The sequence below is a fragment of the Eublepharis macularius genome, chromosome 18 (assembly GCF_028583425.1).
Source record: "Eublepharis macularius isolate TG4126 chromosome 18, MPM_Emac_v1.0, whole genome shotgun sequence".
Taxonomy (NCBI): Eukaryota; Metazoa; Chordata; class Lepidosauria; order Squamata; family Eublepharidae; genus Eublepharis; species Eublepharis macularius.
In genome coordinates, this window is record NC_072807.1 from 8,667,666 (window position 1) to 8,692,005 (window position 24,340).

Sequence of the window (24,340 nt, forward strand, 5' to 3'; positions counted from 1 at the left end):
GTCGAAGGCTTTCACGGCCGGAGAACGATGGTTGTTGTGGGTTTTCCGGGCTGTATTGCCGTGGTCTTGGCATTGCAGTTCAAGCAGTCTTGGCATAATCTTCAAGCAGTATTCAGACCCACCCGAAAAATACAACAGATGCTACGATCAGCAAAAGACAGTAGAGACCCCCTAACCTCTGCAGGAGTATACCGTATACCCTGCAGCTGTGGACAAGTTTACATCGGGACCACAAAGCGTAGCATCCAGACAAGAATAAAAGAACATGAAAGACACTGCAGACTTGGACAACCTGAAAAATCAGCAGTGGCTGAACATAGCCTAACTCAAACAGGGCACAGTATCTTATTCCAGGACACCAAAATACTGGACAACACTTCCAACTACTTTGTCAGACTGCACAGGGAAGCCATTGAAATTCACAAGCATAAGCAAAACTTCAACAGGAAAGAAGAAACCTTAAGAATGAACTGAGCATGGTTTCCAGTTCTGAAAAACACCAGGCTAACAAAACACTCCACACTCGACAATAGCCCTGCAGAGAAGATTAGCACATCAAGTACCAATCCATATGCAAAAGAACCTCCTCAGGATACAGTGAAGCCTCCCGCCATTAGCATTCCACACCCTGGGAAACTCTTACAGGATGACTCAGCTCAACCCCACCCCTCCTGAGTAGATACAAATGACCTACATCTTTTCCACACTGTGACACTGAGAGATCTCTGTCTTTTGGTGCTACACCTCTGAAGATGCCAGCCACAGCTGCTGGCGAAACGTCAGGAACTGCAATGCCAAGACCACGGCAATACAGCCCGGAAAACCCACAACAACCATCAATATCAAGGACATTTCCGTAAACATTGCTGTAGGGTAAATAAACACAAGTCTACAAAGACATAGCCTTAGCAAGAATCTGGTATGAAGTTGAAGAAGTGCTGAAACAGAGCATAAACAATTCTAGGACTGACATTAGACAACATGAAGCACAGGTAGCTCATAGGAGCACCTATTTAAAACAACAGATAGTACATAAAGCAACATAGTGGTGAAGTCTATGGGTGAAGTCTATGGTCCCTAACTCATTAGCGAAGCATCTGAGAACCCCTCCCTACAATACAAAAGCCTTTTTGAATAATTTGTGTTATTTTATTTGTGGATTTGCTATGTTTTGTCATGTCTCTTAAAGTTCCATTTTCGAAGCACTTCACCACTGTTGCAAATGAACCTCCATGTGGATCACTGAACACTAATGCTGCATTTCCACTTTGGATTGTCATATTTCCCCGTGTCTTAAATATACTCTACAATTACCTCATCTTCCTTCTTTCCTAGTATGTCCGTGGCAGCACATTCGAAGAAATTCCACAGACATTTTATAGTAAGTGTGTGTTTTTTTTAATGCACATGGCCAATCCATTTTGGGTTGGCAGAGAACTATGAAGGGGGAACGTGATGATCAATTTGGGTTATTAGGGCTGTCAGACAATGGTCAGGAGTCAAGATATTGCTGTATATGTCACGAGGCAGCCACCAGAACAAAACTGTCCTCACTCAGTCGTCTCTTCCCTAGATATTTTCTTCAAGGCCTTTTACCACAGATCCCATTCTGTAACAGCAGAGCCCCCAAGCCATTTACAAGGGCTGGCTGGGTTTTATTATATCTGCCTCCCTTCTTCCACTTTCTGTTTTCAGCGACCCGAATTATTACTAAAGTTGTGGATCCCAAGATTAAAGTATTTGAAAGCAGCTATGAGTCCAGCCTTAATAAAGAAGGTAAACGTGCTTGATTGTTATCATAAATGATGGCAGATTTTTAGGGAACTGTTGCAGTTTGATGGAACAATCAATGCGAACCAGTTGTGGGAAAAATAGAGGCCACAATTGCAACTGATGGAGAACAAGACCTCAGACCCTCAGCAATGCCAACCACTGCTGCAAGCCCTCCCCTTGCTCCTCCAAATTTACCAAGATGGGGCAGTCAACCGTTGACCTCAGGCCGGGACATTGTAGTGAGCATGCTCCAAACTGTCCTGGGAAGCATGAAAAATGCAGTTTCTGTCCTTTCTGGTGTCCTTGGCTCCTGCCAGGGAAAAGTAGCTGTCATGTTTATTGATTCACTTGCAAGCCACTATTTGTGTTTATACAGGGTTCATTGATACTGGGGAAGGGGGCAGAATCTCAAAGAGGCAAAGTTTAGTAAATATTCCAAGTTCAATGGAAAAGTTGATTGGGTATGTGCTTGTGTCAGAACTAATTATATTAAGGCAGATTCTGTACACAGCTTTTCACATTTGTTTGTTAATTAATATTTAAAGTATGACATCGATTACAACAGGGGGTTTTGTTGTTAAAAAAGAACCAGGCCAATTCTATTTAAATCTATTTTTGTAATTTTTAAGTGCAGAAACACCAATTTAAAAAAATACATAAGATCGTACGGTTGCCAACCTCCAAGTGGTGGCTGGAAATCTTTCTGAATTACAAATGATCTCCCCGCCACAGAGATCAGTTCCCCAGGAGGAAATGGCGTTTTCAAAGGCTGGAGTATAGCATTTATTCAGCCTACTGTACAATCTAGCTATGAACTGGATCAAAGCCAGAAAACCAGGATTTAATACAAAGATATTCTTTCACAGCATTCTCTTTAAAAAAAGTAGATCTTATTAAGATCCAAATTGTAGGAAACCACACATCCCAGGGAGCCAAGCCCAATCGAGCTCTCTCCCAACTGTTTGGAAGAGGCTCTTTTGCTGGGGCCTCCGATTGGGGCTTACTCCTTGTTCTGGATGACTTTGGTCAAGCCTGACAGGCGTGCACATAAGAAGCCCTGAGTGTCTAATTAGGTACGCTACGGACGACGTTTTAGGGTCGTTACCAGGAGTTATACACAAGTAATGCTATCACAGAATCTCTATTTCCATTCTAAGCCTTTATTAATACAACATAATTATTCAGCATTCTTAATATTGGCTCAATCAACAGAACATCGTATCATCTTCTATAGCAGCTACATAAAGTTAAAGGAGAGCAATTACATGAATCCAAGAAAGTATCATACCCAAGTATTAGAAGGTCACAGGCAAGGAGCCTTGTGGCAGAACAGCTCCGCTGATCCATGATCACTGCCCCTCCTTGCCCTCTGGGATTCCCCAGTGGCAGTCCAAGTCTCCACCTGGCACCTGCCACCCATGTGGAGCCCCAACCCTCTCTAGCACCCACTGCCATTGCTTGGCCTTTGTGGGACTTGCCTATGAGGAAGGTCAAGGCTCCCCACTTCCCCTGTGCAGGCTTGCCACTCTGAGCCCTGCCTTTTGCCCAGTCTCCTGCTACATAGCACCTGGCTACCTCAGGGAGTGTCTACTGCACCTGTGCACCTGTGGGGCATCAGCCAATTGCCAACAGACTACCCCCTTCTCGGGGCACCTGTTGTAAGTAGCATGGTTGAGCAGTGGGAGTCTGTGTGGTACAGAGAATAGTTACCAGCATTTAAGAATTTTTAAAAAAATTATTAAAGAAAAGAAAAAACTTTTAAGCACAACCCCAAAGCATTCAAGGGAATTCAAAAGCAACTGGTAAAAATGTAATTCCTCTTTCCCTCTCCTGGTACATGCCTAGCTTAGAACTTCTGTTTAGGTGTTGTGTCTTAAAAAGTTCCAGCTTATTGAGAATCGAAAAGAGTCCAGTAGCACCTTTAAAACTAACCAACTGCATCAGATACATCTGATGAAGAGAGCTGTGGCTCTCGAAAGCTTATGCTACAGTAAAGTTGGTTAGTCTTAAAGGTGCTACTGGACTCTTCGATTTTGCTACTACAGACTAACACGGCTAACTCCTCTGGATCTAGCTTATTGAGATGTTCCCATACTTTTAATGGTTCAGGCCTCCAGTCTCCACATGGTCAATGTCTGCCACCTACAAGGCTGCTTCAGCTCCCAGCTCAAGTCAGTCAAAGAGAGCCTCCTCTCTGTGTCAGGAGGTATTATTCTCTCCCTTTACCCATCCCCTGGGCAAGTCAAAGGTGCAAGTCAGAGAGGCTTTTCCTAGAGGTTCCAGGAAGAAAACTTTCTGGCATTTTAGTCCTCCAAGTCTCTGTCCACCAACACATACACACACTGGAGGGGTGAGCTTCTAGCAGAAAGCCTTCTGGCCCATTCCACAGAACTAAAGGCCAAGAACAGGTATGGCTTGCAAAGCATCTGGATTTCCCTCAGTGTTCTCAGATAAAAGACACTTTTTAAAATGGGGGTGAGGATTTCTACACAGTCAAAATAAAAGCATTTCTCCACAAGCCCCTTCTAAGAAGCTCCCAATCAATTCAGCTTGTCATATTTGTAGGGTTTCAGAACTATCTTCTAACAATAGCTGTCTGTTCTGCTTCAACTTATTATCTTATGACTTGAAACTCTGGGCAAGGTTATCCGTATTTGAAACATTATCTTAAAGCATATAGTACCTTTTATCTTAACAAACTGCATGTAAAATTAGTGATTACAAGTTCTTCATATGTATGAATATATTTTGGCCCTCCACCAATACTTCTAACCTTGAGGAATATCCCCAACTTCTGTGAAGTGGGACATTCCTGCCATTCTCAGATGCTCTCTGCACTTTTTAAAGGTGAGTGTTGGGTCCTCCCTCTCCTGCCGGGAAGGTAAGAAACCTGGCAACCTTATGACTTACTTGGTCAAATGCAGCCACTGTTCACCTATAGTTCCAGCTTTATCTATGACCTTCTGTACTTCTTACAGATGTTACAAATGGAGAGCCAGTTTGGTGTAGTGGGTAAGAGTGCAGGACTCTAATATGGAGAACCGGGTTTGATTCCCCCCTCCTCCACTTGAAGCCAGTTGGGTGAGCTTCTCAAAGCTCTCTCAGCCCCACCCACCTCACAGGGTGTTTTGTTGTGAGGATAATAATGACACACTTTGTAAACTGCTCTGAGTAGGATAATAGTAATAGTAACACACTTTGTAAACCCCTCTAAGTGGGCTTGAAGTTGTCCTGAAGGGCAGTATATAAATCAAATGTTATTATAAATCCATCATCATCATCATCATCATCATCATCATCATCATCATCATCATAGCTCAAGAGCTGCTGCCAATTTGAATGGAATCCACCATCATGGTAGTCTACAAGGTAGTCTACGGATATCCTGCTACTGTAGCAGAGTGGTTAAGTGCAGAAAATCGGCACTCTGCTTGTTCAAATCCCACTACTGCCATGAGCTCAATAGATGTCCTTGGGTAAACCAGTCCTCTCAGCCCCAGCTCCCCAGCTGTATTGTGGGAATAATAATACTGACTTTGTTCATCTCTCTGAATGGGGCACTAATCTGTCTAGAAGAGCAGTATATAATGCAGTTATCATCATCATCATCACCATCATCATCAGTCATTGGTTCAAAACGGCAGCAAAAATGTGGCAATGGGGTGGATTCTACCCCTATCCTACCACTTCACTGAGTCAAGTTTACTCATGTATTCATTCATTCATTAAAATATGTATAACCCACTTTTCATTTTGCCTCTAGTTTGAAGCTTTCCTCCAGCCTAAGAAGTCTTCCTCTGAGTTAAGCAGCTCTTCTGTTGGAGGAAGAGCCATTTATGATGGAGGAAGAGCAAATTAAGTTGGAGGAAGGTGACTTGGAGGATGGCAGGATCCACCCCAATAGCAATAGGAACAAGAGGCAGAGGGAAGAGAAGTCTGAACTGTTTCCTTCAGTTCTTGGGAACAGACATCCTTTGCCAGACACTCCTATTTCTGCAGTCCTACACAATACAAAACATGCAGGATTCCACAGTTGTATTAATGTATGCCAGGGCACACATATATCAGTGATGCTCCTTGCTAACTGTCTGGCATCCCAACTTAGAACCTTTTGCTCTGTTTGCAGCAGCTTAATAGCATTATCACATTTTGCACAAGTCCTAAAGCCTTAGCAGCATTTTAATTCCAAATACTTTGAAAAATATTTTTCCTTGATGTGTCTGAATATAACTCATTTTCTTATTTTGAAATAATGCTTTGCAGTGCCATCCATTACAAAGTTCACCAGAGTGATTGAAGGGGAACCAGAATTCAAAGTGGTCAGGGAAGGCGAGACAGTAACTAAAGTGATTCATGGAGGTGAATATGTCTTTGGGGCTGAATGCTGTTAACCCAATTGTTTTGGAGGAGGCAAAGCATAGTTTGGATTTCCTTGCAAGATGGAAGAAAGGAGTTCTAATAGCTACTGGTTTTGCTCTTAGCATGTGTCGTTGTGATGTGTTGCCCCACAATATTTCTCTTTTAAACCCTTTGCTTCTTTTTGCCACCATATGCAATGTCGCGGTAGCCATTTTGTTCTTCTTGGCTTTGCATGCTGTGTTTCTGCCTCTCAGTACTGCTCATATGTGCATTCTGCGTTTTGAAGCATGAGATGACATGTGGGAAAGCATTTTTACCAACTTGTTCCATTTCTTCACAAGGTCAAACACATAGATTGATTCTAACTCTGGAGCCATTGGCTTTCTGAGCCAAATTTGAAAATTTATTTAATTTATTAATTAATTTAATTTATTAAATTAAAGCCTCGATAATTTTTTTAAAAATGGACCCTACATGTTTTATTCTGATTTTTTTTAAAAAAAACAAAATTGTCAGGATGTTCTCAGCTTTACATTGTGAATTCTTGATCTTGGCAAAATTGGCATGTTTTGAGATGGAACTAGCCTTCTTTTTCATCCCTGACTCATATATAAAAGTTTGTCGGAGCAAAACCTTGGATCTAACCCTTTCTAATATTGACCTTCTTGGCCCCTGCCTGGCTGACTTACAAAAAAGAGAGGTCAAAATAATCCTGTGAATTGTCCACTATTTTGTCTCTAACTTTAAAAACAAATCTTTATAGAGCCTATAATAAAAAAATATACGAAAATAATTGATGGCCATCCTGTGGAAGTGACTGAAAAACAAGTGACCGAAGAAAGAATTATTCAAGGTAAACCCTTTCAAGAATATGCAGATTTTAGTCCTCTCTTACAGAGCCCTGATTGGTCCTTTGCTTGGTTGTTGGCAGCTTAAACTGAGTCTTGCCCAGAACATCCAAATAATTCCTGAGGGAAGGTCTAAGTCATCCCATGGAAATATCCCAGAGGAGCCCCATTCCTTCCTTCCTATGCCAAATCTGCTGTTAAGTCCATCACATTCTGGACATTTCATGTGCTTGTCGTTTTTGTGTTTTCTCTCTGTAGTTGACATTCTCAACCCCATGACCGAACCCTGCTGAAAAAGCAGCTTTTGGAGGAAAGTGGCTATTTTGGGGTCAACTACAGCTAGTCATTTCTTGTGTGACACATTTTCTCTTGCCTTCACAAGCCTCTCTGTTGTCTTTGTCGGAAGCTCTTCACAATCCACCGTGTACACCACTCCTCACAACTTACCATGCCAAGACTTCTCCTGGGTCCTTCTTCCATCACCATTTAGGACTCTCTGCAATCCATAATTCAAACAGGAGCATCCTATTACATTTAATAGAACACCAAAAAGTACATATGAGAAATTAAAAGCATTCGCTTGGTGGCAGTCTGACTGACATTTTTTCACTTTAGGTCCTGAAGTAAAATATACTCGAATCACTGCAACTGGTGGGGCAAATACTGAAGAAACCATTAAGAAATTGCTGGAAGAAGGTTAGTATTTTCCTTTATAAAGTATGGATTTCATTGAGACATAATCAAGGATGTAAGATAGTAAATAATGATATATTGTTTGTAGTTTAGCAATAAGCATTTTGTAAAATGATTACCACATAGGCAACGATCAGATCTGAGCTCTTGGCCATGGTTACAATATGGCAGAATTTTAAAAAGATCCAAGAAACAGCATGTTCAGAATGCATAGACCTATGTGTTACAATGAATGCTTGAAATTTATTTCTTTACTATTTTTCACTTATTTTGTGAATGTCAACAGCAAATGAATATTGATATCCCAGATACATTTTGCAGAGGTTAAAAATTCATAGAAGTGTCAATTAAATGTGGATGTTACCATTCAATTATGTATATCTAGAAAAGGGAGGTAAGCAAGAAGAAGCTAAGCAAGGCACCCTGACCCGGCAAACTGATGGAGAAGGGCACACGTACTTCCCGGGTCACTTGCCAATGTGACGCAGCACCCACTCTACCCATAAGGCAGTATAGGAATTGCCAGTCACGTATTATTTGTTTGATTAAGCGGAAATGTCACATTAAAACACAGTTGTTTAAATTAAAATTCCACTTATCGGTCTGACAGGTAATTAAGGTGGCTTGCAATAATACTTGCAACAATTCTAATAAATCAGCTGAACACACAAAACTTGATAAAAGTATGCAGAACTAAAGAAGTGGGAGTGGGAAAAAATTACTCCAAAATTCAAGTGTCCCTAAATTAAACCTGAAGACTAAATTAAAGTCTTCAGGTTTCACAGCTCTTATTAGTGAGGGCAGTTCCTTTCCTACTCCTCTCATAAGAGGGATTATCATGTACAATCAACCAGCCCCCCCCAATCAGACTGTTGATAAGGGGGCGTGACAAAGTCTCTGCTGCCCCGCTCTACTCCCGCCACTGCCTGTATCCAAGCCTAGAGTTATGTGCAAAACCTGGCGGGTCTTCTTGGGAGTCAAAGCAGGTGTCCTCAGGAGCAAACTACAAATGAATGTGAAGACGGGAGGCTGCTTGTGAACTCTCTCACCCAGTCCCTTTCTTGACAGAGTTATTGCTATTATAGAGAAGAAGTAGAGATTTTTGCCCCTTCAGTCCACGTGGCCAGAGGGAGAGCACTTCCGGGTTGAAGGGGCCCCCTTTTGCCTTTCTGTTAACAACTTAGAGCTAAATTAAGTCACTCTCAATTGGCATTGATCCAGAGGAGTCAGCCATGTTAGTTTGTAGTTTTAGTTGCAAAGTACTAAAGAATCCAGTGGCACCTTTAAAACTAACCAACTTTATTGTAGCATAAGCTTTCGAGAACCACAGCTCTCTTTGTCAGAGAGAGTTGGTTAGTATTAAAGGTGCTACTGAATTCTTTACTATTTCTCAATTGGCAAGGGCAATTGAGGTTTAAAGGCGACGGAACATCACTTGAGAGAGGCAAAGGGGATTCTTTGGAGCACACTGCCAAAGAGGAACTGACCACAGAAACATTTTGGAGAGTGACACAGCTGCTCAGGTTTCACGAATGCTTACTCAAAATGTTAGAGATTCTCAAAACATCTGGGATTGTCAGTAATCATGTTTGACTTCGACATTCATCAAATGCTGAATATGTCCCAAATGGCTGACAATAAGAATATTTTGGTAGAGATGCATATATCAGGCAATTACATAATGCTGATAATGACCATATATGGAGACTATATAGTCACTGTTCTAGCTGTGGCTTCTTTTGGACATTCGCCAGATGCCTGACTGACTGCCAATGTGCCCTTGCGATTACCAACCATACCCACACTATGGAAATTCATTGTATCGTATGTTACATGGAATAAAGTATCCTACCATTTTCGTATTATGTCATGTTCTGCTCCAGGCTTTGTAGGAGGTATATTTAGGATCCTCTGCAAATTTGAGATCTGTCTCAGATTCCTTAATATTCTTGTTGGAGTAAAACTGCTGAGACATATTGTACCTCAGGAACACACTGAAACCATTGCTTTGTTTTAATGAAAACCAGCAGATGTTTGGCACGATACTTATTACTGGGATGGATGGATGGTGTACTTCTAAAGTATGCTTGTTAAATGGACTGTGACTACAATGTTTTGATGTCTTATGTAAATCAATATCATGCCATAAACATATGTCCTGTCAGAGGTTACCAAGGTGACCAAACTCATTGAAGGCGATGGTCATTTACTTGAAGATGAAGAACTCAAAAGACTCCTCCAGGGAGGTTAGTGACCAAACTAACCTCAGCAGAACTGACCCGTGTAACATTTTAAAGACTGACTGAGTTAAGCAAAGGGCCACTGAAGGAAAACAAAGCAAGGAGGTATGAAGTGTTTGCCTTTGAACCTTTGCTAACCTCCATGGATCCATCCCAGAGAACAAGCAAACATTTGTGAGTCTGTCTCTTCAGTCTTTAAAAGGTTTCTTGAAATTCAATTGAGCAATGAAGATTTATTTGCACGACAAATATTATTTCTGATGATCTTTAAACTTTAAGATAATACTCACAACGTAGAAAGTTGTAAAGAAATCCAAATTTGCTGTACTCCGTGTTCCTCATACTAAAATGAATATTCATTGCTCACAAGATAACCCCCCAAAGGCATGTTTTGTATCTTTCTTTGGACATGACTGCAAGGTCTATCTCTTAAGTTTAATCCTGCCTTTCTGCAGCCATGTCACACAGTGCACTCTTCTCTATACTGAGCACTTTGACGCAAATGTGTTTTTCAATCAATGCAGCTAGTAGGGCTCCAGGACACAAGCTGAACAGTTATTGGAATAAGTTCAGCACCGTCATTAACGGGTACCATAGGCCAACCCGTTACCAGACCCTAAGGCTGTGTTCAGTGCAGCTACAACAGGAGCAGGTGCTATTACCAGATGCAGAACTGCAGGAACACACCAAATGATGGAGCACAGAAGTCTGGCGCAAACAGAAGAGGGGTGCAATTTAATGGGGAATGATGCGTCCGTGTGGCGTATTCGAAACATTTGGATTGCTACAGAACTGGTCCCCTTTGTCACTCTTGTCACTCTCGTGCGGTTGGGAGATGGTAATCTGGCCTTTCAGTTGGCTTTCGACTCATACCAAGCTAGTAAAACAGAGCTCCTTTCAGTGCCTTTCATCAGATGCCATTAAAGTGATGGCAGTCAATGCTGCTTTGTACTGGATCCCAGCCATATAAAATTTCTTGGTGGGGATGTCACTAGCACATAGTTAACACAGTTTTCTCTGCCAATAGCAATTGGTTGCAATAAATCACTGTATGGTATAAGTGGAGTGCACTGTATTGCCCCAATTAGGGCTCTGCATCTTTTCTGTTTATTCTAACAGTTGAGAAATAACCGGAAGAATTGAAATGCAGCCTAAAAACAAACATCTGTAAAATTAATCTTTATTAGTTGGCCTGGAATGTTTTGTGCTTGTTGCGTGGATTTGAACTACCTGCAAAGAGCGAAGGAGAAAAGAATTCAAGCTTTGGGTAAATTTTAATGTAGTCATCACTTCCAAAAGAGACACGGAACAACTAATCTTATTGTTGCTCCACTTCACTCCATATCACTTTAGTTTCTCTTATGAGAAATGAAATGTCGAGTCTAGAAGCTAATGGAGCCATTCCCAACCAAGCCATATTCTTCACTGGAACAGATCTTGGAAATTTGAAATCCCTTAAGGCAAAATGTAGAGATCCTCAGGGACGTGGGAACTGCATAAAAATCTCAGTGAGGACACATCCTCTTTGTTCAGTAAACAGATATTGATAGATGTTAACTCTTAGCAAGATGATCACGTATATTTAGGTCAGTGGTGTGCATAAAATAACTTCTTTTTGCTACACTTTTATTTTTGGAAAATTTACTCTTTTTCATTATTTGTGTTACTACATGCATTCATATCATGTTCCATTTAAAATCCTATTGATTCCAATGGGAAACACATTTCTGTGTTTCTGATTAGCAAGACATTTTCAAAGATTGGTTCCCTCGTCCAAGGGATGTGCCTGACAAGTTTTAAGAGAGATGGCATTGAGGCAACTAAAATGATTACTTGCAGAGAGACACACTTGGCAAGCTAAGGAAAGGGACAGCAAAGTGAAGTGGGTACAAATGATGTAGAATAATAAACAGGGAGTTCCTTGTGTGTTTATATGAATCTGTCCCTTCCCATTTAAAGAATGTGGGGTGGCAGGTAACTTCTAAGAAAAATCAATTGAATTAATGAGGGAGATAAAATCTGCTTTTTCCCATGCAACCTTCCTGCACTCCAGCATTCGAAGCATTTGTCTCCCTTACCAGGAGTGTGCTGGTCAATTAAAAAATGTGCTAATCACTGAGAAACAATGAGGTAAGACCACCACCCCAGCTTTACCATGGGCTTAGTTGAAACAGTAGTGGACTCAAGTAAATATGCAAGGATCCCACCCTCCTAGCTAATTAGGACTTCAGTTTAATTTAACAAAAGGTTTCCTGTCTTTTTTTTCTTTACCAGAGTTCATAGAATAGGGAGGGGGGAGTATTTTATTGGGGAAACAAGGCAGAGGACGGCGTTTATTTACTTAGTTATTTCCTTCACATATACCCTGCCTTGCTACCCAGTGGGGACCCAAAGGAGCTCCTTGTTGTTTGCTCCTCCATTTTACCCTCATAACAACAACCCTGCGAGGTAGATTAGGCTGAGTGTGCGACTGGCCCAAGGTCATACAGTAAAATTCCATGGCAGAGTGAAGATTTCAACCTGGGTCTCTCAGATCCTAGTCTGACACTCTAACCACTACACATTGCTTCTTCTAACTGCTTTTGAGAGAATGTAAAGTTCTCAAGAGACCTCAGATTCTTACCACTGATCTGTTGTATCTCATCTAGATTGACCCTAAGTCTGTGCCTGCCTGCCTCTTGTATTTTTCGTGGCATACACGTACATTAAATTGGTTTGTCTCTATGCCAAGCATGAGACAAAACAGAAGAGCAAGCAAACAGAAGCAACAGCTGACATAGAATCATATCAAAGTGCTCCCTGAACCAGAGCGCTGGCCCTGTGACTGCTGTTATTAGACCTGCCTCTACTGTATGCAGCTCTGCTGATTGGTCAATGTCCCTATTAGTTACATGTCTGCTGAGTCACTGTCTCCTTGCTGTCCCTTTTAACATGTTCAACTCTAAGACAGAATAATGGCCAGATCTGTTTATTATTGTCTGTTCATTATTTTAAATTCAGTTTAATTATAATAATTATATTAACAAATGTCACATTATTCATTTGGGGGTTTTATTAGGTGAAATCTAAATGCACATCCATACAGGAGGATAGGAGGGAATATGCATATATTATATCATGTACATGCACACATTTAAAAAAAACCCCAAAGCCTCCATTTTGCAAGAAAGGTTGTAACCAATTCATAGAGAGGGCATTTGATTCACAGCACAATCCTGAGGCTCGCCATGTCGCCAGCACCCGCATGCCCGCATTTATGTGGCACTGCTCATCTGCTCCCTAAGGACTTTCTTGAGAGAGCTATACCAGCCACTGAGCCTGGCAAGGTGCAGCAAGGTTGCTGTCGACCTGCCATTCCCCTGACAACCCTCAGTAGCTTCGCTGCCCTCCATGACAGGTGCACGAGTGGCAAGCAAAGGTGCAGCCAAGGCACGGGCCACTATCCCGGCTGCCCATCGACACCTCCACCCCATCTTCACCAGAAAGCAGGTAGCCAGGGACCAGATGCCCCAGTACTCATGGCACCCACATTGATGCTCCCTGGTGCTGCAGGGGCAGCCCCCCTCATTGACCAGGCACATCATGAACCCACAACCTCCCAGCTCTGCCAAGGTCACTTTGCCTGCCTGTCTGTCTGCCTGTCTGTCCATCTGTCTGATTATAAGACTTCATTCCTGACCTTCAACCCAGTTCAGACTCCCCAAGGTGGCAAACATTAAAACAGATATTTAAAAGCATGTCATATACATACATACATACATACATACATACATACATACATACATACATACATACATACATACATACATACATACATACATACATACATACAGGGCTTTTTTTCTGGGAAAAGAGGTGGTGGAACTCAGTGGGTTGCCCTTGGAGAAAATGGTCACATGGGTGGTGGCCCCGCCCCCTGATCTCCAGACAGAGGGGAGTTCAGATTGGCAATCTCAACTCCCCTCTGTCTGGAGATCAGGGGGCGGGGCCACCAGCCATGTGACCATTTTCAAGAGGTTCCGGAACTCCGTTCCCCCGCGTTCCAGCTGAAAAAAAGCCCTGCATATATAAATGGACATATATACATATATATATAAATGGACAACAGAACATATTATAAACACAAAAAAACCATACAATGAGGAAAGCTAAGAGTGAGGTAACACCAAACCCAGGAAAAAAGTCTTCACTTGCTGGTGGAAGACAATGGAAAAGGGAGCGGACAAAACTCCCTGAGGACGGAGTTCCAAAAGTTTGGCACCATAAGAAGGCCATTTTTCAGGCTGCCACCTGTCTAGTCCCAGGTGGCAGAAGCACCTGAAGCAGGGCCTCCAAAGCTAAATGGAGTGGTTGGATAGGTTCGTATGGCAGAGCGTAGTAAATGAAGCGTTTGCCTAAATGCTATGAATTCCATTGGATTCTTTTTTCTCCTTCTGGCTGATGTGGCTTCTAGAACTGTCGTGCCTGATTCTCTGGCTCAGATTTGCAGATGGATTTGCCTGTATTTTTCCCTTCCATTTTCCCACTTTCCCTTGTCTCTTCCAGACTCTTTTGCGCTGAGTGTCATTAGAGATCTAGATGGTGCTTTGAGACACAAATAGCAAACCCTTCCTGGTGATGCTTCCAGTGCCACAACAATTTCAGCATCATCAAAAGTTTTCTTTTTTCCAGTCCAAAATGCTCAAAGGGGGGAGGGGGCATCGAAGTGCAGAAAGCAGCAAACTTTGCTGCTTCTTACCCACTTTGCCAGCATGTGCCAAGCGAGGAGGTAATGCTTGGCTACCATCCAGGTCACTCAATATGGCACTTCAAAGAAAATTGGCAAGAATGTGCCTGTGGTTTCCTAAAGACAGCTGCCTGGACCCCCTTTTCTGACAGATGCTGTCTATAACTTAACCATTGACTATTTTTAATGCTTACCATAGCTGGACCTGAGTACACCAAGGTTACTAAAGTAATTGAGGGAGAACCAAAGATTATTGAGACAGAAATAAAGAAAATTCATCTGGAAGGTTAGTTATGCAGTAATATGGGACTGTCCTTGCATGCGATGAGTGTTGAACTTCCATGGAAGTCAGTTCAAGATAGAGATGAAAGCATTTCATGCTATTCCTTTGTTGGTCTATATTTTTTATTCACCTCGCATCCCACTGCTCATGAATTCCCATTTCATTAGGAGAATTTCTAAATTTAACTTGAGGATTGGAGCATTTGCTATTTTGTTGCAGTTTTCAGTTCTTTCTATTTGTTTGCATTGACTCCCCCCCCCCCCCCCCAAATCAGGTACACGAATCATACATTGCAAAAAAACAGTTGGATATATTGTGGGATCAGGATTCTTTTTGTGCTGTGTTTTACATAGAATCATAGAGTTGGAAGGGACCTCCAAGGTCATCCAGTCCAACCCCTTGCACAATGCAGGAAATTCACAACTACCTCCCACGCACACCCTGACCCCAGCTCCATGCCCAAGAGATGGCAAAACACCTCCAGGATCCCTAGCCAAATGGGCCTGGAGAAAATTGCTTCCTGACTGCGAACCCTCCAAACTTACGCTCCTGCAAATTGATAAAAACACCACATTAAAAATCTTGCTACAAGTATACATACAACTGTAATCATTGTGGTGGTGTTGTTTTGCCAATGCATCAGTTTCATGAAAAGATTAAAAAACGAAGAAACTGTAAGCTGCAGCAAATAGTGAATGAAGAATGGTCCGTACAAAAATCCAGAAATAATTTAAAAAAGAAGTAATGGAGAATTCTGACGGAACTAAGTTAAACACAGAAACAAGGACAGAGAATTCTGAACTCTAAAACTGATGGAGAAATTCAACTGAACCTCCATTTTGTTACTGCTTATGCATTATTGTATAAAATAACTTTCAATGGATCAAATGAGAGAAGCCAAATCTTGCATATTCAACAGTTAAAAAACGTGATTGGTCATGAATGGAACATAATTTCAAAGACACATTCCAAGTACAGTGAACAAAATGAGAAGAGGCCCTATTCTTCGTCCTGTATGAGTCCACAATTCAGAGGTGGGGCTTCCAGTTCACAATTCTTGTTTTCTTTATGGAGGTAAACTACCATAGATCTGACATTTGCTTTACTAAGGAAAATGTAACATAATTGTGTGAGCTGAACAAAATCTGTAAATAACTTGTTCAAGCTTGCACAAAGGAGAGTATTAAAATAGCAAATAATCTTTGGAATCGGTGCGCAAATTCGGAGGCAGCATCTTCTCAATTCTTATGCAAATGCAGAACTTCTGCGTGAGGCTGGCATCTGGCACTATTGGGCCAAATATTTAGCATGGGTGTTTGAGGAGTGCGTGCAGTTTGACGTATTCTGGATGGGGAACCCATTTTGAATTGCCTCATAGAGTCTCTCAACACAAGACATCTTACACAAGGATGCTCAAGTGTAGGGAGACACAATGTTAGCTGAGAAGTGTAGTTTTCCTCTCTAAATCTCTCTACACGAGGATAGTTGAAAAAGACAGAGCGGATGGAGATCGCTCCTCAGAGGGTTTGTTAATTTCATCTTTGCCTCCCAGAAGGGGAGGTGAAATTGACAGAGCCTTTGAGGAGGTGAAGATGAAATTAACACACCTTCTGAGGAGCTATCTCCGGTTCTGTCTTTTAAAACTACGCTTCTTGGCTAACATTGTGTCTCCCTACACTTCAGCATAATCATATAAGATGTCTTATGTAGAAACATTCTTAATCATGGGAATTTTCGTACTGCATCTCCGCTCCATTAAATTTGTACTTTTCCTAGCCTCAACCTATTAGCTGAGACAATTCTAGTAATCAAATGGTTTGATGCAACTATTTCAGGTATTTACTCTCCCATTTGGAAAAAAAAAGGACAAACTAACATTTCAGTAATTGTATTTTGTTTTTTCAAGCAAAGGGTAACAGGGTCAAATCTCCCCCCAGGGAAATCAGCAGGTCTTTAAAGTGCTTTTACATCACTGTGATGGCCAGCATCCAGAGGAACCTTCAAGTAATTCCATCTGCTCAAGGAGGGCTGGGCTCTGTTTCTCAAAGAGCAGTCTGTCACGCCTAAGAGCAAACTGCTTTTGAAACTGAGGGGACATCCAAAAGAAGATTGTGATCTGGCATGCGGGGTCTGGGGAATGTAGTGTTTGGAGGGGGGGGGGATTCCCATTGGGCATTCCAAAAGTTGCTTGTTAAAGACCCAGGTCTGTGTCTGTCATATTAATTTGATTTTTATCTCACCTTTTCCCAAGCTCGGGGATTCCTGCCATGGCTCCCTACACTTTTATCTGCAAAACAACAACAATCCTCTAAGACAGAGTAGGCTGACAAGCAGTAAGTGGCCCAAGGCCACTCAGGGCCAAGCTACAAGTGACACCTGACACAGGTTGGACACTTGTCAGCTTCCTTCAAGTTTTGATGGGAAATGCAGACATCCTGGTCTTGCAGCTTGGCTCTCCGACTGCTGTCCAATGGACTTTTCAACTGTCACTTGTCCAACATTCCGCCAAGCTGCCTACATTTCCCATCAACACTTGAGGGAAGCTGACAAGTGTCCAACCTGTGTCAGGCATCACTTGTAGTTTGGTCCTCAGTGAGCATCTTGCAGGAGAATGTGAACCCATGTTTCCTTAAGGAGACTCATCCAACCACTACACAAAACTGTCTTTCTAGTTTCTGTGAGGTGATAAAATTATCAGACTGCAGCTCACGTAACTGAATGCTCCTCTACCCCCACCCCCTCCAATACCCACATATTCAAAATTAGCAGGCTGGCAGAAGGTGAACCTTCAACCCTTGCTTGCCTTGTTATGCAGGAATAATATCTTTTTATGGAGGAATATAAGCCAGTAGATGCAGCCTGAAAGGGGACAGCTGGGTGGGAAATAAGGCCTCTGAAAAGGTATTTCTGTCAATGGGCACTTCCGGCTGTGGCACCCGTTTATTTCAGCTGGCCTCATGTCAACATAGCACTTTGTTGCTGATAATGTTTGCAAATGAATTAGTATGATATAGTTTTATTGTTATAATAAATGCTTGGTAATATATGAAATGGGGGCAGGGGGGATGGTAGAGTTGCATTATATGAGGTAAAGTGTAAAGTGCCAAAATAACTGGAGGAATTCTTCAGATTTAACATCTGCCAGAACAGGAGATGTCAAGAAAAGTTCTGTCTCCATTTCAGATGCTTAAGATGAATGATATCTGATTGCAACATGTGTATTATTTTTCAGAAACACCGGTAAGGAAAGTGCAAACATCTAGAAGGATACAAGGTGAGAGAGAACGTTACATTTCTGCTTGTGGAATACCTTGAATATGGACTGGCAACGCTTCACTGAGAGTCTCTGTACACAAGACATCTTACATGGGGATGCTCAAGTGTAGGGAGACACAATGTTATCCGGGAAGCATAGTTTAAAAAGACACAGCCAGTTTGTTAATTTCATCTTCACCTCACTGAAGGCGAGGTAAAATTGATAGAACCTTTGGGGAGGTGAAGACAAAATTAACAAACCCTCTGAGGATCCATCTCCACCGTCTCTGTGTTTTTAAACTGCCTTGGTGTAGAGAGGTGAAATTGACAGAGCCTTTGGGGAGGTGAAGATGAAATTAACAAACCCTCTGAGGAGCGATCTCTGCTAGCTCTGTCTTTTTAAACTACTCTTCCTGGCTAACATTGTGTCTCTCTACATTTGAGCACCCCTGTGTAAGATTTCTTGTATAAAGAGACTCTGAGAATGACCATTATCATGTTCCAAGGCAAAGCTAGCTGAGACAGAAACTGACAGCATTAAAGGCATATATCCCCAAATGAAATAACTATGTACGTCACATGAAACTTCCTATCATGTTTTTGTCCCAACCTTTGTAATCCCAACCTTTTTGAGCCTGCGAGGACCTTTGGGATTTTGAAAGGGGGCGGTGAGCGCCACCCCCAAAATGGTGGCCTCAAGAGGTGGAGCCAAACAGGATTCCTCTCTCTCCTCAGGCCTCCTGGGGGAAAGGAAAGCCTGAAGGGGGAGTGGAACCACAGACTGACTAAGGAAAGCCCAGTTGCTTACCAGTCTTACTGATGCTCCAGTAGAAAACCTTTTCTTTTGAATGAGGGCATTCCTCACAATGGCTCGGTCCAGTTTCTGAAAAGCTTGGCAAGTGCAGGGGAAGTCCTGGCAGGTGCCACGCTGGTGCTGGCAGGTGCACATACTGGTGCCATGCTGAGAGAACCCAGTGCAAAGGAGGCCAGAGTTGTGTACAGAGTTCTCTACTCTATTTTACCTTCCTCAGAACCCTGGAAGGTAGGTTAGGCTGAAAGAGTGTGGCAGGCTGAAGGTCACCTAGGGAGCCTCGTGGCTAACAGGGACAATTCCTGGCCTGGTCTGATCGCTGCTGCGAATGTAAAGACATTTGCCATGACAACATAGCTTCCACATGGAAAATGAATTCATGCTTTCCCTTCCTGCCCACTATTCCTGCCCCCTAGCTACCACTAGCTTCTTGCCAGTTTAAAAAAAAATATTGGTAGTCAGGATATCGCTATAGTGTTAAAACACTGTAGTGATTGTTGTTTTTAAAGGCAAAAAGTCTGTTGGGAGGGGGGGCTGTTGTAGTTGGGATAGGGTTGCCAAATCTCCTTATCCAGCGGAAGAGGGGGGGAACTGGCACTCATCTTTGGAATGTCCTTGTGTGCGCACAGTGCGACACATAATGACAATGTCACTTCTGGGAATGATGTCATTGTACAGGCCGTGTCTATTTTTCCATTTCAATTGCTTCTCCTGTTTAAAGGCACCTGGGGAATCCTGGGAGTGTCTTCTGGGACACTTCTTGTTCTTGTTACTTTTTTTCTTCATAATTAGTGAAAGAAAGCTCTTATTTCTTATTTCTTAACTCACTTAACTCTCACTTCTTGCTTCAATTTCCCTTTTCTGGGCTAATTATACTATGCAAAGTTCTGTCATCTAATTCTGCTCACTTTGCCCATGTTGATTCGTAAATAATTGGCCTGTTTGGGGCCCAAATCAGCCCTGTGCAAAGTGTGGACACTCCCGCAGCCTGCACGATGATGTCATTCCTATGAGTGATGTAATCCTACGACACAAGGAAGTGCTCCCTGGAAGCCCTGTTCCTGCTCTTTCCCCCCTGCCAGCCAGGTGAGTGGTGGCAGGGGGCAGAGACTGGAAATAGGGGGTCCCCCACCAGGGGACTGGCAGCCCGAAGATGGGGTCAGATGGTGGAAATCTGCAACTTTTCTCCCACACTTTCCCAAACCCACTGGCTATGTCTTCCATGAAAGATCACTCCAAAATAGGAAAAATCGCAACAGAGCTAGGGAAAAGCCAGAAATTTGGTAGAGAAAGACTACAATGTCTTGTGGAACCCACAATGAAATCTGTTGCAATTGGGGGCCAAGGGTGGTGATGGAGATTCGAAGCAAAATCTCCATGCAGAAGGAACCGCTAACCTCTACCGCAAACTGGATCTGTTACCACACATTACAAGACAATTACAAAATTCCCAGCCCCACATAATGACAATGTGGCAGGGGGCATTTGCAGGGGGAGAAGCTATAGGGAGGACGAAGGGCTTCAGAAGAGAAAGTTGCAAGCCATTGGGGAGAGAGGCGGGATACAAATGAAGTAAAATTCCAGAATAATTTAATTAACCCCTGTAATTGTTTGAAGGCTGTATGACAATTATAAGGTTTATCTGTATAACAATTCCAGTTCTTCCTTTTCTTTTTTTGTGTGTGTACGTGTGGGGCGAAATCAGGAACACCAAGGAGAAGAACAAGACTCGTCCGTCCCGTTGCAAGAAAGCAGAGTCCACCGAAAGAGAACTGAGGCAATTGCAGCATTGAGAAAAATGTCAATAAACGAAAAAGTCCCAAAAGAAAACATTGTTATGCATAAACGGGATGATATGTTCTCATACAGGACAGCCAACATTAACAATTGGTCACTAAATACGTTACCCTTTGAAAGCACAGGGGAGAAAATGTGGTAGTAGGCACCTCCTCCTGATAATATGCCAACTGGGCCCTTATGAGCAGGGGTTAACTCAGAATATATCATTTCCTGAGAATCAGACACACTAAATTATATGACACCTGGGAGGAAACTGAATTTTAAGTGACAAAAACCTAAATGAGTGTACACTATGTTAAACATGCACTTTTCATTTGGCAAAACCATCAAGTTTGAGGGGAAGTTTTAATGTCATAAGGACACTAACCACCTTACCTTAAAATTCATAATAAACTTTATTCAATGGCACAGCATCTTCATTTGCTTTTTGGTCAACTTGGTCTAATCATCTGTCCCTTATTTTCCAAAATGCATATACCTCCTTGACTGAATTTGATCAAAGGTCTCACACTAAAAGATTTTGACACCGTCACAGTTCTTTTCACCCAGGAGTAAGTAGGCTGCTCCTTAGAAATAGCACCTTCTGCAAACACATGATCTATTACTGCTGCTTTTCATCTGTCTGAGCAGTAAGGAAGAAGTGCATTGCCTAGATTCAGACTCCTCCTGTGTTCAGCAATGCACACATACACATGCTGTAACACAGTAACATTTTGCATGAATCTGAAGGGCAATCTGTGCATAGATGCTCCCCCCCCCCTACGTGTTTTACCATTGCAGGATCAGGTCAACTTGCTTAGAAGTAAGGCTTCTTATCATTTGACTAAATGTGCAGTGCATTTCAGTCATTGCTTTTCTTTGGGAAATGCATGAAGTAGCACTTTTTCCTGCATAAATCTGCAAACCCGAGCTTCAACAGATGACCAACTCCATTGGCTGATCTGAAGTACTTGAAATCAAAAAGATTAGAAATGCAGCCCCTGAGTTACAACCTTCTCAGTCTCAAGAATTCTATCAGCTTAAAGAGGCGTAATTCTGTTTAGGATGATATTGTTAAGTGCTTGTGCATTCCGGAGGACTAAACAGAGTTAAATCCAAGTACTTGGTCTTCCGTTTGCAAGTTTCATTTGATAGCTGAAGATCTGTGCAATATGAAATCAATAAAACTTGTACAAGTCTGTGATTGAGCAACCTAGAGGAATCAAAGTAATAATAATATATAACTCAATGATAGCAATTGTATATATAATAAAATCAAAAGGTTTCTAAAATGTCAGCCTTTTAAATAATATTTGAATAATTGAATTCTAAAAAAGACTGGATCAATGAAATGCCTGCAGAAAGCAATTCCTGTTTGGTAACAAATATATAAACTGGGGCTTGATTTGGAAGCTTTTGTAACAAAAATGCTTTGCTAATGTCCAACATTAATGTGGATTCTTCTTAAATTATCATTTTTATAACTAGTTACTTTGCTTCTTTTTTCATATTTTTTCTGTCAGTTATGTGAGGAAAATAACATTTCATCAAGGTGTCTTAAATCTACAGTGTTTTGTTTTGAAACAAATATTCATAAAAAAAATTGGCTACAATGTGATGCTTTTTATTTTGTAGTGAATCTTTAATGAAAGAAAATAAGTCGTACAGATCTTCCAGAATAACGGGCAAAGAATTATTGCTTGAAACAACTACATATGCCTGTAGCATTCAAACTGTTCCCTGTTACCTTGGAATGCCTCCAGAGCTTATCAGGGGGTCCTCAATGAAAAGTTCAATAATGGCAGACAATCTTCTCAGAAGTAGAGATGGGCACAAACAGCAATACAAACCAAAAAAAGCCACAAACAGCCCAATCTGCTGTTCGCAAACAAGCTGTTCATGAGGCCCCATTCTAAATGAACAGGTGGTCATTGCAAGCCTCGTTCATTGCTGTTCATTGCTGTTCATGAAGCCCGACAGTCTGGCACCTGCAATCAATTCCCTTGGCAATTTAGGCAGGGTTTGTCTGGACTCTGTCTGAACTCCTGCTGTTGCCCTGGAAACCCCAGTCTAAGCCCAATTTAGCTTGATAGGCAGGTCTTCCTTTCAAGCGTGGAGCTCCAAATTTGTTACAACAAGGGAGCAAAGACCAGGGGGAGGGGGGCTCCCAGCGCTGACTTTGCAGACAGTGAAGAGGTAGAGAGACAGTTGCTGTTGGCATTTTGATAGAGTGCATTGGAGCTTGAATTTTCTTTGTGTGTGGTGGGATAGGATCTACCCCTTCAAGTTCCAGGGCTGCTGCCAGGCTCTGGGCCAAGCTATTATTTATTATTGGTACCTTTCCTGCTGCCTGCTCAGGTCAGGTTTCTGGGAGTGGTGCAGTAGGGATCTTGACTTGAATGATGGCTGGAGGAGAGCCTGCTGGCCCCCACGAACAGCCAACCACGAACATGTTCGTGAACAGGGCCATGTTCATGCTTGTTCATGAGTCCCTGTTCGTGGATGGCAATGAACAACAAACATCATGTTCATTTTTGTTTCTGTTCGTGCTCATCTCTACTCAGGTATGGCTTGCCTAGTGCTACATATCTTCTCCTGCAGCGACCCAGAGGAGTATCATAGTGTGGTCCAGGACGCATTCTTAATTCACATGGACAAGAGAGAATTCCAGTTAATTTGGTCAGTGCCCTGCAAGAGCTGAAGACGTGCCAGAATGATCCAGAACACACTTGGGTTCTGTGGTGAACACAAAAGGGTTCTTTGGCAGACAGCAGATATAGGAAGGATTCCCTGACAGTTTGGCCCTGGTGGTTCACATAGCAGTTTGCTAAAAGGTCTACAGTTTGTGTTAGCAGAGTGCATAGTAAGCAGAGAAACATGGATGTTGGAGCTTGCATTGCTGGTTGTACATGAGAAAGAGAATAACAAACTTACACTCTGGTGGAACATCTCTGTCTTACAAGCCTGGCAAAAGGATATTAGATCTTGTTAGGTCCAAGTTTCAGCGCTGGCTGTGGTTGAGAGAGAATGCAATGCAACGACTGCAGAGAAATGGTGTTTCTTCGCTGCTTTCACAGCCACTTCGTAAGCTTCTTTAGGGGCAGTCATCACTACCTCTACTGGAACAAAGCACAGAAGAAAGCAGCCAAGAGGATTAAAGGGTTGGGACACTTTGGGAAAGATTCAAGGGGCTTTATAATTTAGAGAAAAGATACCTGAGGGAGGATGTGAAAGAGATTTATTTGTGTGTGTGTGGCAATTAGTAGGAGGAGATACAAAGCTACCATTAGATCACAATAGTTAATGAGCTGGTTTTCCTTGATTAGTCAATTAGGCCACTTGGCTTTGAAGGACCTGAGCAGGGCAACTCTATACCCTTGTTCTATTCCCTGTTAGAATAATAGTGGGACACTCCCCATTAATCTTGGGTCTCCTCATGCAGAAGTGTCTTATCCCCAGTCCCTGATGGACATGTGAGCTACAGCAAACCAAAAAGTGTGCCAAGAAAAGCTTACTAAAGCAGTAAATTAAACCATATTGTAATTACACTGAAGAGTAAATACAAACAATTTT

At 42.2% G+C, this 24,340-nt stretch overlaps 1 protein-coding gene across 8 annotated transcripts in view; it reads left to right on the forward strand.

Annotated features, from left to right (window-relative positions):
• POSTN (periostin) overlaps positions 1-22,380 on the forward strand; it is a 77,111-nt gene extending 54,731 nt beyond the window's left edge. The window contains exons 16-24 of one of the 8 annotated variants that reach the window (XM_055002433.1): positions 1,336-1,381; positions 1,696-1,776; positions 6,037-6,132; positions 6,896-6,985; positions 7,596-7,676; positions 9,839-9,919; positions 14,839-14,925; positions 18,155-18,196; positions 20,694-22,380. In XM_055002433.1, the coding sequence (XP_054858408.1) occupies positions 1,336-1,381; positions 1,696-1,776; positions 6,037-6,132; positions 6,896-6,985; positions 7,596-7,676; positions 9,839-9,919; positions 14,839-14,925; positions 18,155-18,196; positions 20,694-20,764 (675 nt within the window). In that variant the 3' untranslated portion in view covers positions 20,765-22,380. The remainder of the gene's footprint in view (positions 1-1,335; positions 1,382-1,695; positions 1,777-6,036; positions 6,133-6,895; positions 6,986-7,595; positions 7,677-9,838; positions 9,920-14,838; positions 14,926-18,154; positions 18,197-20,693) is intronic. The other 7 variants (XM_055002436.1, XM_055002435.1, XM_055002437.1 and 4 more) reach the window with 7 other exon arrangements.
• Positions 22,381-24,340: the final 1,960 nt, after the last annotated feature.